This window comes from Oculina patagonica, chromosome 10 (genome assembly GCF_052425735.1).
Source record: "Oculina patagonica isolate OP01 chromosome 10, crgOcupat, whole genome shotgun sequence".
Taxonomy (NCBI): Eukaryota; Metazoa; Cnidaria; class Anthozoa; order Scleractinia; family Oculinidae; genus Oculina; species Oculina patagonica.
The window spans coordinates 418,330-436,343 of NC_135767.1; the positions used below are offsets into that span (position 1 = coordinate 418,330).

Sequence of the window (18,014 nt, forward strand, 5' to 3'; positions counted from 1 at the left end):
TTTTTGAGTCGAGCAGATACACGAAGTGTTCGGGCGTATCTTTTCTCTCAATTTTTTTCCGCTGCTCAAAAATAACGCTATACGTGCTGACAGAAAAGTAAACATATTCACAAAACAAATTTACTTAATGCTTAAAAGGATCAAAGGTAATACAATAACCAGTAAATATTTTGGTTGTGAAAACTGAATAGCGCTACGACCCCTGCGAGCACGAGCCATCAATGACGCAACTCACGTGGAAAAATAAAGCAAAGTGAGATTGCTTTACGTTACTGGACACTTATTTAGAAAAAATGCGGAGGTCGGCACTTCATTCATCGAATTACCATGAGGTTGCTCGAAGAGCCTTTGATTAGTGCAGAATGCACTATTGTGATGGTTTGTTGGGGCTGTCGTCCGCTAAACCCCTAAACCCCTAAAGCGCTATGGTGTAAACTTTAATAGTCAATTAATTAATTAATATCAATTAATTTATTATTCCTTGTGAAGGGGGTAGGGGTGGGGAGCACCTGACCGTACCCCTTGGTAAAACCTGGAGCACATCTACGTTACTTTCATATGAAGATCTCAAAGATATATATATTTTTCAGAAAACCCTTTGCTCTCCTTGTGGTACTACTCGACGTTCTAGGGCAACGTACTTTACGCCAAACGCATGCGCAGTTTAGTCTACTTTTTTGCTGGAACTCTCATGAACATCGCTTGTATTGCGTGTTTGTGGTAGGATTTCTGCAGACTTCATGGCGCCACGTGAAAACCGCAAATTAATTAAATTAGATTTTTAGACTTTCACGTCGCTTTCGTAATTAGGAATGCAAAAACTTGCACCGGGATTTTCGGCGTGAAACTCCTGATAACAAGGAAACAAATATCCTAGCTGTACTGGGTTTTAAAAAACCTTTCGAAAGAGATGTTTTTTGACTAGATTTGCTCTTTACTTGTTGAGAAACGTCTTTCGTGCAGTTTAAACTGCAACTTAATTAAATTAAAGTGAAATAATTGGCTTTATTATTGAAAGGAAGACAAATGCCATCGATGTCGCCGTGAAACAAACTCAGAGACTCAAAGGGAAGTGCAGAATGCAATATGGCCAGTCAAAAATAATTTCGATTGAAAATAAGTAGAATGAGTTTAGTTTTCAGTTTGAAGCGCTGTTTTTTGAAAACGCCGGGTAAAATGCTTTCCGTCCAAATTAACCCGGGTAAATTTGAAAACGATACGCTTCATTGGTGAGCGTTTTTGAAAAGCTCCGTTTTCGAAGTCCTAAAACGCCGGTTCAGTGTGGACGGTTGGCTTAACCGGGAAAAATAAGATGCGTTTTCAAATTTACCCGGGTCAGTGTGGACGGGGCCTTATGTGCCGATTTTTTCCCCGCAGTTTCGCGCTATTTTTTACTCGCATTTTCGCGTTTCCCGCGCCCCACTAACTGCCCCTGGGTCTCCGAGGATGGCTTTCGCCACGGTCTGGTGAACACGTCACACGTTCACTCAAGCATGAAGCCGAGAAGCACGTAGTGTGAAGATTTCTTTCAAGAAATGTCGAGCACGAAAGCATGTTTCGCTTCCACACGAAGCCCGTCTCTGGCAGAGGTTATACAAAATAATACGGAGGTTAGTTCAACCGATGGAGAAGAAATCAAAGGAAAGGAAGTGATGGATGTAACATGACACTTTTGTTTTTCTCTCAGATCGCTGTGATGCTTTAATAGTCTAATCAAATTAACGCCACGGATTTTACAAGAATTCTACCGCAATTGTAAAGCACACCACGTTAGGCTTTAATACAAAATTTCTAAACACGTCCCAGTTATTTTAATTTTCTTTCGCTTGAATTTCAGTTTGATATTGAAACAGCAAACGAGATACTTTTGTTTTTGTCAAAAACACGTAACATGATCCTTTTGTTTTTGTCGAAAATGTATGTAACGTGATGATAAGGTAATGTGATTTATTTTCTGCAAACAGTGCAAAATCGATTTTATCACAGATATTACTGATAAATTCAAGTAATAGTTTTTCTAAATTGTGCTAGATGCTAGATCACCTTTTCTAAGAAAACAGCGTTGCCATATCAAGAATTATTTCACATGAACTACTGTAACGCCAATTATTTTGCGGTTTTATTTTGGCGCCACGGAGTCTACAGGAATCCGTCCACAGGAAGAAACACGTGATATTCGTGACGCATATTAATCTGCGCATGCGTTTAGCACAAAGTGTTTTGTTCCAGAAAGAATAGTACTACAAGGAGAACATAGTGCTTTCTAAAACAAATATATACCTTTGAGTTGTTTAATTGTAAGTATGGTAAGTATATACTTCCCGTTTTACCAAGGCCAGGTACACGGTCAGGTGCTCTCCATCCCCTCCCCCTTCACAGAGATAATTAATTAATTGATATTAATTAATTAATTGGTGATTAAAAGTTTACACCATAGCGCCTTAGCGCGTTAGAGGTTTATCACACGACTGCCCACCAAACCATCACAAAAGTGCATTCTGCACTAAAAAAGAGACAAACAAACAAAGGGTCACGTTACGGCATTTTCAAGGAAAACAACAAAAGTATTTTGTTACAAACGAACAGAAGTATCGTGTTACGTTTGCAAAGATTAGCGTAACAAAAACCCGGGAAGGAATACAAGTGGTGTTTCAATATCTTATTGCAAGTAAAATAAGGCAAATAAACACGAACATCAAACAATACTTTCAATTGTCGACTCCATTGCATTCTGCACTGTCCTTTGAGTCTCTGAGTCTACTTACAGTATTACAGTTTGTAGAAGCTATCAACTTTTGCTTCCATAAGCAAATACGGTCTTTTTTATTATTTCAGTCTTGTCCCAGATTGCAAAGTGTGCAGATACGTTTTTTGACTAGAAGCCAAGAACGTTTGCTTGAACAAGCGAATACATAATAGACATGTCACAGTTTGCAACATGTATACACTGCTCACTTTTAAGCAAAAGTACCCAAGATTGCTTTATCGCCAGTTTTTGCTTCTTTTACATTGCTTTTGCTCCATAAATTGGATTTCAATGGATAAAAGCACAATTTGAAGGGAATTGTCCTTTTCAATTAAGAAGCAGTAAACTATTGAATTTATTAATGGGGTACAAGGGAGAAAGTACAGCATTTATAAGGGATCAAGGGAACATGCAATTTAAAGATAAATGTTTCTCATTATGACCATTTTTTTTACAGCAAGAATCTTCCGTTGTCCGTCGAAATGATAACATTTTATTAATTTTAAAATTACATGGTACAAATCCCACACTATGGGTGTTGAGTTAATTGTACTAGTGTCATCAAATATTCAATAAATATTACATTTAATTTAGACTATATGTTTATACACTTTTAATAATTAGATGAAGTTTAATCTTGCCACTTTGTGGTCAAGTAAATAAATAAATAAATAAATAAATAAGTAAATAAATAAATAGATAAATCGCAAGTGTGTCGTCAACATATCGTTTGTAGTAGCTGGGCATTTGGCCGTCTTCTTGTAATTTCTCCTCTGAGTAACACACAAACGTGTTTGCTAGTAGGGGTCCTAGGGGTGAACCCATGCCCACGCCGTCAATCTGCTGGTATGTACATACCAGTAGACGAAACCATCCAGATCCTGGCAGACAAAGCCTTTACAAACGACTGGTTCAACAAGACGCACAGCCTTCAACTGAAGAAAGAACAACTTATTGAGCTCCTTGAAGTAGCAGTGAAAGACCAACTCTTCCAGTTTGATGGCGAACTCTATGAGCAGATTCACGGCGTGGCCATGGGTTCACCCCTAACATAAACATGTTTGCTAGTAGGGGTCCTACTTACAGGAGAAATTACAAGAAGATGGCCAAATGCCCAGCTACTACAAATAAATCAATCAATCAATCAATAAATAAAAATAAATTTTGATAGCAAAGTTGATATTATTAATATTATATTAGTTATTATTAGCTATGGAATGCTTGGAGAATGTCAACTAATCTGAACTGGACTAATCATCACCTACACGTAGTAGAAAAACAGTGTTCAAAAACTTGACTTGTGTTACATTTTCCCTGATGCTCTTCTTTAAAATGCAAAAAATCCAACCAGTTGTGGCCTGCAGGTTATTAACTGCACTTTTCTTCTTCAAGACCTTAGTAAGAGGTGTGAAACTTAAAGCTGCTGTTGTGATAGAAAATTCCATTCTTCTTCGTTCTGATGCAAAAATGACGGGTAAAATAAACGGAAAAGCTAAAAGGACAACTTCATTTTAGCATTAATACAATTACATCTATTGATTTTTCAGTGACTCTTGAGATCCACATACTCCAATCACTCTTGATCTAACTTCTGAATCACTGACTGATTTTAAATAAAGGTTCTATCAATGATTGTTGCAAGACCAACATTCTATAACATATTGATAAAATAAATAAACATGAAAATCAGATAAGGAAACAGGACTCGAGACTAACGGTAGTCAACTAGTCACAGGCTAGTAAAAAATACAGTTTTGGCTAGTAGGTTTTCAGCTGGTTATTGAAAAGTTCAGACTGTATTTAAGTGGAAAGAAACCGCAAATTGAATTCATTTCTGAGAGAACGGAACTAAGAAGTCATGTTGTGGAAGTTGGGGAGTTATGATTATAAAATCCATTTGATTCTGCATCTCCCCCCTTGGTAAAAGAAAATAAAGTAAAAAAAGCAAAACCATGCTTGAAAGTTCTGGCTAGAAGAAAATTGGTTTTGACTATTGAAATCAAAGCTCTCACTAGCCATTAGGCTTGTTGGAAAAAAAGTTAGTCTTGAGCCCTGAGGAGAACTTATATTAGGGTCAACCTTAGTGCAGAACAGGTTAACAATTCAAATATAAACTAAAGCTTTATGAAAGATCTAGATGTACAAAAGCAATGTTAGTTGTAAAAGTTATTTAGTTATCTGAGGAAGCAGCATTTTTGTTTGGAAACATCCTCGATGCCACTTCCAAAGAAGGTAACGATTTGTCTGTGTACTCTGCAAAAAAAAAAAAAGAACGACAAAGTTAACATGAACAATAATTATAAACAGACACTTGAATAGCTTTGAACTAATAATTATTTTTTACAGTGGGAATTTTAGTTTAAAATTATTTAGTGTAAAAACCCTTTTGTGAGGGGGCTCTGGGGATGAGGGGAGATGCTTTGTGGTTGGAAGGGATGGCAACCAAATTTTAAAACAATCAAATGCCCTCTCCAGTTTCCTTGAAACTTGACAAACACTTATATTCTGACATTCACAGCGAATAATCAAATCTTCTCAACTTGAGAAACAAATTACTGAGTAATGCTAATTGATAGTTTGAACAAAATTATCATGAAACTGTAAGTCACTCGGCCAAAACAATGACTTTTTTCTTTTGTTTCTTACAAAGCTATAAGTCATGATCTCTCAGCCAGAACAATGTCTTTTGTAAACTTTATGTGAAATGCATTTGCATACGAACTGTACCTGAGTGATAGAGATGCCTGTCTAAGCACTTCACCATCAACATTCCACACTCCTACTGGTCTGTCTTTAGAATTCCGTGGTGTTCGGTAACTACTAAGCAGGGGACTGTCAGTACCATGCACAGGGATCCCACTCTTAGTACAGGCACTAACATGACATTCTTTGACACGGTGTGTCTCAACAAAGTCAAATGCAAACTGCAGAAATGGAAAGTGAAAAATACAATGGAACATCCATGACATTGAGTACTTATAACATGAAAACTTTGTAACAATCAATAACTGAATTACAGTAGAACCCCAGTAACTCAAACACTCCCCCGCTATTATAATTAACTATATACAGTAGTAAAAGTTTATAAGCAAACAAAAGTCGAAGTCAGTCAATACACTGAGGCAGTAACAAAAAATGTTTTTTCTATGCCATCATCACTTACAACAAAAACAACAATTAATTTCAATACAAGTCAATCAGAAAACAGTGAACTGATTTCAGATGTTAATAGAACACACACTGACTACACACACAGAGACCTGGTCTTTAGAGTTAAAGTTGCGCTGTATATGTGAGTTCATTTGAAGTCTTGAGCATTCTTTAACAATGACGAGGTCTGTGTAACCATCTCCCAGATGACAGCTGGGCGATGGACCATCAGGCGATATTTCACACAAGTTAGGAAGTGTGTAAAAATTCACTCCAATAACACGAGAGTGAAATGATTTCCATTCTGTTAATAAAAATAAATGAAGGAGAAAAATGATGTTGCAACATACTATTCTAAAAATAAGGTCTTGTTATGCATCTCAGGGCATAAAGTTTTTCAAAAGGTATTTCCATGGGCATAGTTTTGGGGGAGGAGCTTACTACATTATTGGGGGGTATTGTTGAAATACTAGTAAAACTAATTCAAAAAGGGGTATATAATGATAAATATTTCAAGATATCTTGTAAGGGAGGGGAGATGGGTCACTGTTCATTAAGCCACAATGGCTGCGGCTGCACTTAGCGAGTTAACCGAGTTATTTCCAATTAATCAATTAAAATTAACCGGGTTTAAAAAATGTCTAGTGCGGCCGCGTATTCGGAGAGTTAACCGACTCTTAACCAGGTTAGCGGTTCCCATGGAAATTAATCAAAGAACAATAGATTTTTTAACTGGGTTAGGTTAATTCTAAACTACCTTTCTGGGTCGTTTTAACCAGGTTACTGGTTTCTTATCAGATTCAACTATTGTTTTATTTGCCAAATGTGTCAATCATCTCCATGTAAGAGAAGATATTCTTTTCCATCACACGCAAACATGGCGTTCGGACATAATTCGTGGCTTAATTCTATAATTTCCCTTGCTATTAGGAAACTCTAGAACCACCAGAGAAATGCGGATTATTTGGCTCAGACAGGGCTCTCATGGTTTCTGATGATCTCTTCCGTCGCTTCGCCGATTCCTTGGAAAAACGTGCACTTGAAGGTTTTGAAGGCGATTTCGATATGGCGATGAGCCTTAGAACGACTGCTGAAGATCAACATATTCGAAACAACTGGGCTTGAAATTTGCGTAGAACGCATTTGGAAGAAATAGAACAGTGTAAGCCGAGAATGCATTGAAATAAATCTTTTAGCAGGAGAAGAAATGAGCAAGTAATAGAATAATCATGAAAGCAGGCCGTTTTTGCTTGTTTTCAAATAGCTTAATCATGACATCACTTCAGTCTGGTCTGAGCGTAATGCGGCCGCTAAAATTATTTAACCGAGTTAGTTAGGGTAACCATACTTTAAACGAGTTAAGTTTTGTGGAAATTTTTAACCGGTTTTTTAAAAAATTAACCAAGTCAACTCTCTAAGTGTGGCCGCGGCCAATAATATTTAAGGTTTTATTTTGTAGTGTAGAAAACTAACGTAACTCAGAAAATTGAGAAACTAAAGAGCTACCTTGGTTTTGTTCACTTTCACTGCCATCATCTTCCTTATTACACACTTCACACCTATAAGTATAGTAGATTTAATAATAGTAATGATGATGATGATGATGATGATAATTAAACTGGTTGGATCAAGACAAACTGAAAAGTGTTTGATAGATTTCAATCTTCTCTGGAAATATTTTAATTCACTGTCAAGTTTTAATCTCGATTATAGCTTTGATTCTATTACAGTCCCTTGCAAGGAGAACAGCAAAACCACCAAGGTTGACTTAGGGTCGTCCCTCACCACTCATCACTGGCCAAAGAATGCCAAAGGTGAAGGGTTCTTGTTGTCACTTTATATTTCATGAGTAAGAGTTGAATGTTGTCCCATTATGCATCATACTTACCCTATTCTACATCTAGTGTTATCTCTAGGATGGTGTTCAGGAAAAGGGCTTGGTAGATAAGTCACTTCCACATCATATGCCCTGTAAGCAGCACAAGAATACCATGTACATGTATGTCAGTGACTTGATTCTAGAGACAAGTGTCTAAAAACTCAAAACCACTAAAAGGAAACAAAATGTTTTGTTGCCCCATCAATCAACTAGTTAATTTATCAACTGAACCGCTGAAAAAAGGAGTGCAGTATATATGTCATGATGATGCATGGCCCCAGCGGCACGCATGCATGCAACACCCATGCAAAGTGACTGGTCAATAACTCGATCAATAGAGTCTTACAAATGTGTGAGGCAGCGAGTTGTGCAAGGCAAGGCAGCGAGGCATGCGAGTCAAGACAGCGAGGCATGTAAGGCAGAAATCCCTACTCGTCCAAATAAAAAGGCTAACCGCAAGCTACCTAAGCTAACTGAAGGCGAACCGGAGTGCCATTTAGGCTAACCGAAGTGCTATGTAGGCTAAACGGAATGGATCGCATGCCCTCCTGCCTCGCACTTTGTGATGACCCGATCAATGAGTACTTTAAGATATGTTCTCAACTTTCTCAGTTGAAAATTGAATTAATCATGTGGCCAATTGTCAAACTCAATGCTTTAAACTACTAGCTGAGTCAGCATCAATCTGTTTGCTATATATTATGAACTTGGAGTGTCGTGAGGTTTATACACAGTAGTACCTCAATTTCCACAGCCTGCGTGCAGCACCCCATTTGTATCTTTTGGGACCCATCCAGCGATTCTGCTCACTTGTCTTCAGGACATCTCCCAAGAATCCATAGGCCAGTGAAAATGTAAATCTGATGTGTTTATTGTCACTCCACAGAGAACAAATGTCAAGTGATATGGTGTGACCTGTTGCGGATACAAGGTAGAGATTATTACATGTACATTCTCACGGAGTCCCGTCAACAAAGGAATGTCTCAAAAAGCATTTTTACACTTAAAATATTTCAAAAAAATGTGAGACAAATTGAAAAAGATACTAAAAAAATCCAAATCCTCTTCTAAATTGAAAAACAAAGCTCTATAGCAATCAGTAAAGATGTTTAAAATCAGAAATATTTTATTTGCTTTGTGCCATGAAAATGATGATGGTCAGATGATGATGATGATGATGATGATGATGATGATGATGATTCATTTGGTGTTTGTCAACCAGCACTGGACACAATCCACTAACCGGACAAAAATTTGTTTTTAGAAAAATAAAGTAAAACATATTCCACTAGGCCTCTAGCCATAATCTGCATGAATCATAACTTTATTATGCCACTAGCGCATGAAGTAAAAACAAAATTACCAAAAATGATGTGCATAGCTGATGTTACAGGATCATTTATGCCTTGAGCTGAATACACAATCACTTCAGTGGAACCTATTAAAAGGATAACAAAAAAAAAGAATGGAGTCCAATACTGTACAAAAAATTGCCTATTTACCAGTCTGAGAGATGACAGTCATTTACCATTTTGATAGGGAACAACATAAATATCTTCCTACAAATTCAGACTTGAAACGCACAACGTAAAGAGAACAAGTTTATGGTAACAGTAATAATTACTTATAACAGAACTAACTCAAAAAAGCAAGGTGGGGAATCAAATTACATACCAGCAGGAATAATACCAACTCGCATGTTAAGTGGAAGAGCATTGAACTTCTCAGGTAATGTGCCGTCAACCAAATCAATTCCAACATTCCCATGGGACTTCTCTAATAATCCATTCACAACTTCATGCACGATGCCGTCACCTCCAACACACACCACCCTGGAAAATAACAACAATAATAATGGTAAATAAATTAAAAAAACAAATTAATTAATTGCATGTAGCACATGCAGTATTGAGTTAAAAAGCACATTGAGCAAATTGGAAGCTTAACAATGCCAATTATTATGGTTTTAAGTATTTTAACCTAAAGTTTTAAAAGTGTTTCTGTGATAGTTTTGTTTAGATGCTGTTGAAAAGGGCATTTACAATTCACCAACATACCGTCCAGTTTTCTTCGTGGCCTTACTTTCATAAAAGTAATCATGAGATTCTTTCATTGCCTTTTAAACTTAATCAATATTAATTCATTATTTTACACAGAAATTTATACTACATGTTAAATTTAACATTTACAACACTTACTGTCAAAGGGGGAATAACTATTTTAATTAAATACATATAATTGAAAAGTTCTTCTTACATACCCATCATAAGTGGACAGTTCTGTTGTTCGGAAGTACTCCCAAGCATGCCCCGCCCACTGTGTCACTAAAGAGGTTTATAATATGTTCTGTTTATATTCACCTTTAGAGATCTCACTGTTAAAAACCTGCAGTACAACCTCATCATGCAATCATAATAATTATGAATGCCAAACTTATACAAAAATTGAAATATTCAGATGATGAAATAATAATTAGTTAGAAAGTAAACTAACATTATTTCTTATCATTCCAAAGGTGATTATTTAAAGCTCTGACTAACAGTTAATTTCTCTTGACCCAACAGAAATCAAGCCGAGATGATTACAATGTTAACAATATCATTTTAGTTTTGCTCCCTTGATCATTTTCTCTGATTAAGGCTAATGCAGTACCAATCTGGTCACCATGTATATTTAAGGTATCTTTATTTGGTTTATTTATATATTTTATATAATTATTTATTTATTTTGGTGGATATTATAAAATTACTAATAATCCATTTGATTTCTATTAATTTAATTTTAATGACTCTGGTAATTAAGTACATGACTGCATAAATTATTTCACACAAAAAATAATTTTTATTTATAAATTAAACTGCAGCATAAATAATGAATTCCATCACATCACATTACAATTTACTGAACAATTTGCTGAACAATTTACTTTCTTTGAAGTATAAATATAATTATTGTATTAAAAAATATAATTAATATTCTAAAAGTAAAGATTTTTTTTTTTTCAACTCACTCATGATATCTGCTCTAATCCCAGCTTTCTCAAACAGTGGTGCAACATGTTTCAAGTACACTAGACGAGCCTGGCCTTTCTTGCTTCTGGGGTTTATAACAACTTTTAATTTACGAGGTCTGCCAGGAATACCTACGATAAATGAAAATAACTCGTTTATAAAAAATTATTTATAAACTGCAAACTTAGGCTTTGTTTACATGGAACTGGTTCCAAACAAATCCAAATGGATCTGGTCCTAAAATCAGACCAGACAGGTCTTCTCAACCCTCCAAATTTATTTTTTTCCTTTGTGGCCATTTGGCCACCAACTGCTCAAGTTTGGTCGCCAGTGAAAAATTTTAGTGCTAAATTAAGCTCACCCTTTCAATCCTTCTTTTCAATTTAAGTCGCCAGGCTGGCGACTTTGGTTCCCATTTAGTCCCCAGCTCCTAAATATTAGTCTATGGTGACTAAAATGGTCTTAATTTTAAAGGTTTGCTTCTATTTATGCAGCAGCTGATCTGGTCCAGTTCCGTTCCAAATGGTTCTGGCTGGGTCTCGTGAAAATGTAGCCTTACAAGTTTGAGTACATGTTTAATAGACTACAAATCCATTTTTTTTTTTTAAAAAAATCGAACTATGATTCAAAGAGGCCCTGCCAGGGTAAATTCCGACAAGCGACATGGCCCAAAAAGTAGCGACAGCATACTAATAAAATCGCGACAAACGACAACCCTTTTGGAAAAACTTAAGTAATGATCCGTGTAAGAACGATAGTGTTCTGCGGCAACGCAGCAGGAGCACGTCCGGTCTATAAATAATTAAAATACCGCTACGTGATTGGCTGAAATACGAAAAATAGTGTTAAATAGGCCAAAAATAAGGATAAAGTGTACTTTTATGATCCTAATATGGAATATACCTATTGTTCTTTCTGTCACGAAATTTTCGTCACGATCCTATGTGGGGAACCATGGTAACGGCAGAAGAGCATGTGCTGGATCTGTAGCCGCCATCTTGGATTTGATTAGTTCGCGTCCATTTCTTCGCCACAGTTTGGCATATTCGTTCAAATTTCCTTGTCTTTTCGTAGTCCGTGAGCAGTTCTGGTGGAGGATGCCTTTTGCATCAGTGTACTGTCATATTTTTCATTCTCATCATGGTTTTGGTGATCCTGAAGTCGTCGTTCATGCTGCGAAAGGGTGCGATCGCAAATTCAATGTTTTATATGTTCAATCAAGGGTAATGTGATGGAATACACGATGATCGGAAGTGAAACCTTTGTTGACCGCATGCACACATTTTCGGATTTAGAGGTTCAACTCGTTAATACATCTATCGAACAACTGCACAGGTCAGTAAATTTTGTTTTTATTTTGCGGGATCACCACAGTATAAACCAAATCGGGCCAAAGCCAAAACGTGATATGAGATTTCTAATGAACAGAAAATTGTTACTCGTCCAGAATAATTTTGGTCTTGCTTCAAAATAAAACTTGAAAAAACACATATTTGTTGTGTATCTTCTGTGTTTATCGAGCGGGGATGGCCAATGCATTGAGTATAGTTACGCTTGAACTGTTGTGGACGCGAAGGGTCACCTAGTACGTGATTCCTCTTCATGCTGCAATGCGGTTTCGTGTTGATTTTTTTTCGGAACTTTTCAAATAACCATTCTTCTTATTTTAAGCTTAACGTTTTAGCATCAGGGAATGTTCGAAGATTAAGATCAAAACCATTTAAAAAGCTTATAAAGTAACTGCTAGATAATGGACTACATGTACGAACTACATAGTCAAAATTTCACAGTGTTTGTCGGCGTGGTTCTGTGTCAAACCAGATCCAAAATAGATGCCGCGAAATTGATCAAAACAATGAAGTGTGAGTAAATATTTGACGTAACTGTCAAAATTACGACGAAAGCAAGGCAAAATATCGCATTCGGCCGCATCATCCTCAAAAACCCAGGGTTCCCCACATACAATTTTTCTTAAACTTTGCGACCATAAAGATCTTTGTTTAAATAAACTATTCAGCGAATTTGAACGCCTTTATTGAATTCTACGCTTTTGTAATTTTCATGAAACCATTTGAATTTCGCGCTTATATCCTTTTATCCAATGAGAAAGCTCATTCAAGGCTTATTAACACGTTTTCTCGCGGCTGGAAATAACGGCTACCGCTGCCGGAATCCTGCTGATTTCACTATAGTTTTTACGCGGACCATTACTTAAATTCCAACAAGGACAAGCAATTTTTCTTCAATTTAATTACCGACAGCGACATAAAGAGCGATAAAACAGCGACACAGCACATTTTTAAATTTAGACAAGCGACACGGGAACCCCCCTGGCAGGGCCTCTTCAAAGAAGGTAACAACATCTCATTGTCCTTTTATTCGTCTTTAACAAGCTTAAATACTAACTCTGTATGATGTCATTAATCTTTGAGATCCATGTCTCGCAGACAGTTTCATCATCACTCTCAAATGTTATCCTTGCTTCACACAGTTTTCTGTTTCCAGCTTTGCTAAATGTAAATAGTGTGAAACCAACAAGTTGGCCTTCCTTGGATGGGTTTTTTGGTAAGCGTCGTTTTGCTATCCATGCACCAATCACGTCTGACAGTTTGAGTGATCTTGTGGATATGTTGTAAGCTTGGCTGTTTGAATCTGCTTGTAATATAATGGAGTTCAAATGTTATATAATAAGTATAGCTTGAACTATACATATGGTAGAAAGTCTGCCTCAAAGACATCAAGAGAAAAATTGGCAATTGAAATCATATGCAACCATTCAAACCTCATAATATTAATATAACAGAACTTGAAAACAATGTTAAAGATGATGTTGAAACATTATTTTTTATTATATATCACTAAATGTTTGCTTTCTCACGATTTTTAAAATATCAGTTTCTTTAAGATATCAGATATCCGGACGTGAAAGATGACAATGAAATGTCATTTTAGATTGCTTTGAAATGTGTCGCAAAAATGAAAATTATTTTTGGCATTTCATGATCTTCAAGATATCAAAAGAAAATGAAAGAAATTTAAACGACAACAATACCTCACTAACATGAATACTGATTTCTTTTCCTGTTTTTTTTTCTTTTTCATTAAATGCCTTTTCTCATAAATATTTTAAAACGAAAACATGGAACAGCTGTTTCTGTATTTTATATATCTATAAGCTTTGTATTGTTTTCATGAAGTTTGGTCAATAAAAATGTTGATTTGGCTTGTGATCAGTGTCTTAAACTTTGTTTAGCTGTCACTTCGCCTTCAAAAGACTAGAAGAACACTTTAAATATAAAAAGTTAGGGTTGAATACAAATCGAATTCTGAGTTTATCGCTAATTAAGCTTAAATATTTTAGTTCGATTCTCATAAACCTTTAACTTCAATTTTAACGTGGTCTTAGCTTATAATATTTACTTACTAAACAAAGATTAGAAACAGTTCGACGGCGTTTTTCGCAGTTTAGTATGGTTAGTGTATACCTGTATTTAACTCGCCTTGTAGTATCCATACGATTTCATTTCTGTCAAGATACACATCATGTGGCTTGCCGTGTACCTTAAAAACACCCTTCAAACCTTCGCCGTGTTCATCCAAGCCTGCTTCATTCATTTCACCGCTATAAAGAAATGAGACATTCCAAGTTATGAAACAGGAATGAGAGAATGAATTTTCGGTTCAAAAAACGTGCTCGATTCAGCTCTTGAGCTGAGCTAAACTCATTTGCAAATCAAAACTTGATATGAAATATAAACATGGCGGTCAAATGTGACCTTGATGCATTATGGGATTTATTTTGTTATGCAGGGTGGGGAGGCTGGGTATTAACCATTCAATAGAATAAAGCAGGGGAATTACATAATATAATTAAAAAATTGATTTAAACACACAAAAAAATAACTTTAGAAAGTACTTTTTTAAAATATACTTAAGAACTAGCTAAAAAATGTAACAAGGACGAAGTATAAAATGCGTCTAGCCTGTGATTAGGCAACCTCGTCCCCAGGGCCTTCTCGGTGACGAGTTTTCAAAATGGCGGCTCGTCACGAAAAGACCCTGGGAAAGGCTGGGTCACGTGGTACAAAATCTCCAAAAATCTTGGAGATTTTTATCACGTGACTTTCGGAGAAGCCAAAACAAAATGGCGGTCGAGTTTGAATTCGAATTGACTCTTTGACGGCGTTTGAGGGCGTAAACTTCATGCAGGAGGCAGTGATTACTTCGTAAAGCATAGATATTAATTCAAGGATTTCAAAATGTTTTGAAGTAGGCTTCAGCAACTGGAAGAGCGACTGTGACAAGCCGAGCTTGTTTCTTTATACAAGCTGATTGCTACGGCCAAAGTATTAAACTGGTGACAAAAATCAAGTAGCTGGTGGAACTCCGGCGGCTGCCGGCTTGTTTTGAAAACCCTGTTATTTTCGCCAGGTGTTTGAATGTAGACCGCCGTGAGGTATGAGAATCGGGAAGGTACAGAAAGTAAAAAAAAATAAATGTTACACAGTCTGTAAGCTTATGTATTGTTATATAAGAAGTCTTAATATATTTACTTTCTGAATTTTGATCGAGCGCAAAAGAAAATAAACTAAGCTGCTTATAGGTAAAGAGGCAAAATGTGTGCTTAATACCTTACAAATGTATGATCAATATATCAATCGATTTCAGTGGCAAGTTTTTATGCTTTATAATTCATTCTAACTTATTACAGTGATACGCATAAGCTTTACCCTAAAAGCTTAAACTAAACTCATACATGTTCGCTTTTATATGACCAAGTTCACTCTGTTAAACAAACTTTTACATAAGGTGAAGTTGTAACTGAAATTATAAAATATCCATAACCATATTATGGCCAAGGTTATGCATATAACACTCTTTTGCATCTCATTTAATAACAAAGTGCCTATTGTGTTAAGTCTCGTTCTTTAAATGTAAATGAAGTGACGGGGTATTCTGCAATCGCTCCCCCTGAAAGCTTAAACTTAAATTTATACATGTTTGAGGCTTACCTTAGTTGAGACCAATTTCACTTTGTTTTACAAACTTTTACGTGGGGTGAAGTTCATTTTTACCACAGTAACACTTTCATTTCAAAGATGTTATTCACATAGTTATGTACATAATAGACTTAAACAGGGTGTAGAACTTGGGATTACACCTGCGAACACATATGGCAGGCAAGTTAATGTTGCATTGCTTGTAATGATGTCTTAATCGCAAATATTACTGGAGAAGGGAGATTTAACATTTGATCAGAATACAAAATGCTAAAAGATGATCACTTTTACATTTCCCACATGTTGCCATTGTGGACTTTATGACATCAGTGTGTTTTGACTATTATTGTTAGGAAGCATGCGTTCTTTGCATAAAACAAATGGGCAATACATTGATGTTATAAATTCCAAAATGGCATTGTGTAGAAAATTTCTGTTTTAAAAAACCTAAAAACAATTTACGCTCGCTTCTTAAATTGTCTCACAGAGGGATGTCAAGGGCACCCCATGCCTCAATCCCCCAGCTACACTCATCTTTAAAACTTATGAGACTGTCCACACAGACACTGTTTATCCCCATGAAAAGAGCTCTAAAACATAAGAATAGACTTGTTAGTTCTGAATGCCATTGTTGGATCGTTTGGCCTCCAGTGATTCCATACTTGTAAAAAGATTGTGCTGTGCAAATAATCACTCAAGAGAGTGAAATGGATTCTCGCGTAGATGGCATCTGTGGACTTTAAATACTTTTAAGCCTTGTAAATATTAATTTATGATGATCATGTTCTGTCAGTTTCAAAAAAATGCTGCCTGTTTTATCACAAGGGAGTGAGGGTACATATGTAATTTGAAGCTCTACATAGGCGCGTATTGCTGTATGTGGAGGAGGGGTTTTTGAAGAAATTTTGTCTGGGATAGGGTAAAGAAATCTGAGCCATTTTGGCCTTAAGTAGCTATTGCTGGCATGAAAAAGATTAGAAAATAATACTTTAAATTAAAAAAAAGCATGAACTGTTAAAGCAATGGACTGTCACAGCAAAGTTTTTGGAAAATAGCATGTCTTGTGAAAGGAAGGAATTTTTTGCATCTTATCTAGCATAGGCTTTAGAGGCTGCAAACAGGGCTGGGCTTCATCATCCAAGTGACACATGACTTCCAAACATTTCCACAGTACAATACTTTCAGGTTTTGATGTGCAATGAGCCACATTGAAACACAACACTGATAAGGGTTTCCTCATAAAATATCCATTTAGGGTAACCTTAAGACATAAATCAAAACTATGACAGTGAGACCCGGGGGGGGGGGTACTCCCATATGTGGCCTATATAGGTATGTGCCGCCCAATAGGGTATGGTTTTTGAGGTTCTCGGTCCATAGGGTATCATTTTTGCTCCTTTTGGCAATGTGTTCCCGGTGTGATCCTTAGATAGGGTACCTAAATTCTATTAGCTAAAATAAACGCCCAGCTAAACGAAAAAAAGATATCTTAAAGCTGAGTTTTCTGTTCAGGTATTAGAAAAGCGATGTTATAAAGATTTGTGTCTTGGCGTGCGCAGTTAGCCGTTATTTGGGTCGTCACGGAACGCTTCTCCTCCCCTTGAATAGGGTGTCATTTTTCGGTTTTGGGCCTTAAAAAGGGTATCAATTTTCGCTTTCTTTATCCTTAAATAGGGTCAGGGTTTAAGAACCTTGGCGGCACACCCCTATCCGAAATTTATGGGCAGTAAGATAGGTAAATGACCTCACAAAGAACATGTTCTGTAGTTTTATTTTCCTGATTGCTCTCTTTTTTAGTCTCATTTGAGTGTTTGATCACATTTTCAAATACCTCAAGTTTCATCAGAAATATTTTGTTACAAATTGTTTTTAAATTTGAATATACTCTGTCATGTTTGCAATCAGCCTTTACTGATCATGAGATAAATGTAAAAGGGAAAGCAAGCAAGTCTGAGACAACATACTCTGAGAATAGTACACGATACAACTTTAATTTTTTCAAGAAATAAAATTTCTTCATCCATCACATTAATTAATATTTTAATAGATCTTTTATGAGGACCATTAATTTATCTCCTTTGGTCACCTATTTTCTCCAGCACTACTTGAGCATGATTTAAAACAAGCCCACCACTTGTATAAGGACCTACAAAAAAGGATTGATATAAATAAATTCATAATGAGTACAGACCCTTAGAAAGCACCAATATCATATTCGGAAGAATGCA

At 36.2% G+C, this 18,014-nt stretch overlaps 1 protein-coding gene across 1 annotated transcript; it reads right to left on the reverse strand.

The window, feature by feature from the left end:
• Positions 1-4,026: 4,026 nt before the first annotated feature.
• LOC144628099 (ceramide kinase-like) lies at positions 4,027-14,543 on the reverse strand. The gene is made up of 12 exons (XM_078486158.1): positions 14,272-14,543; positions 13,193-13,438; positions 10,786-10,917; positions 10,036-10,099; positions 9,450-9,607; positions 9,139-9,213; positions 8,516-8,690; positions 7,785-7,865; positions 7,403-7,455; positions 6,007-6,200; positions 5,474-5,670; positions 4,027-4,999 (listed from the first exon to the last, which is right to left on the reverse strand). Exons 1-12 carry the CDS (start codon positions 14,399-14,401, stop codon positions 4,921-4,923), a joined length of 1,584 nt encoding a protein of 527 aa, XP_078342284.1. The 5' UTR covers positions 14,402-14,543; the 3' UTR covers positions 4,027-4,920.
• Positions 14,544-18,014: the final 3,471 nt, after the last annotated feature.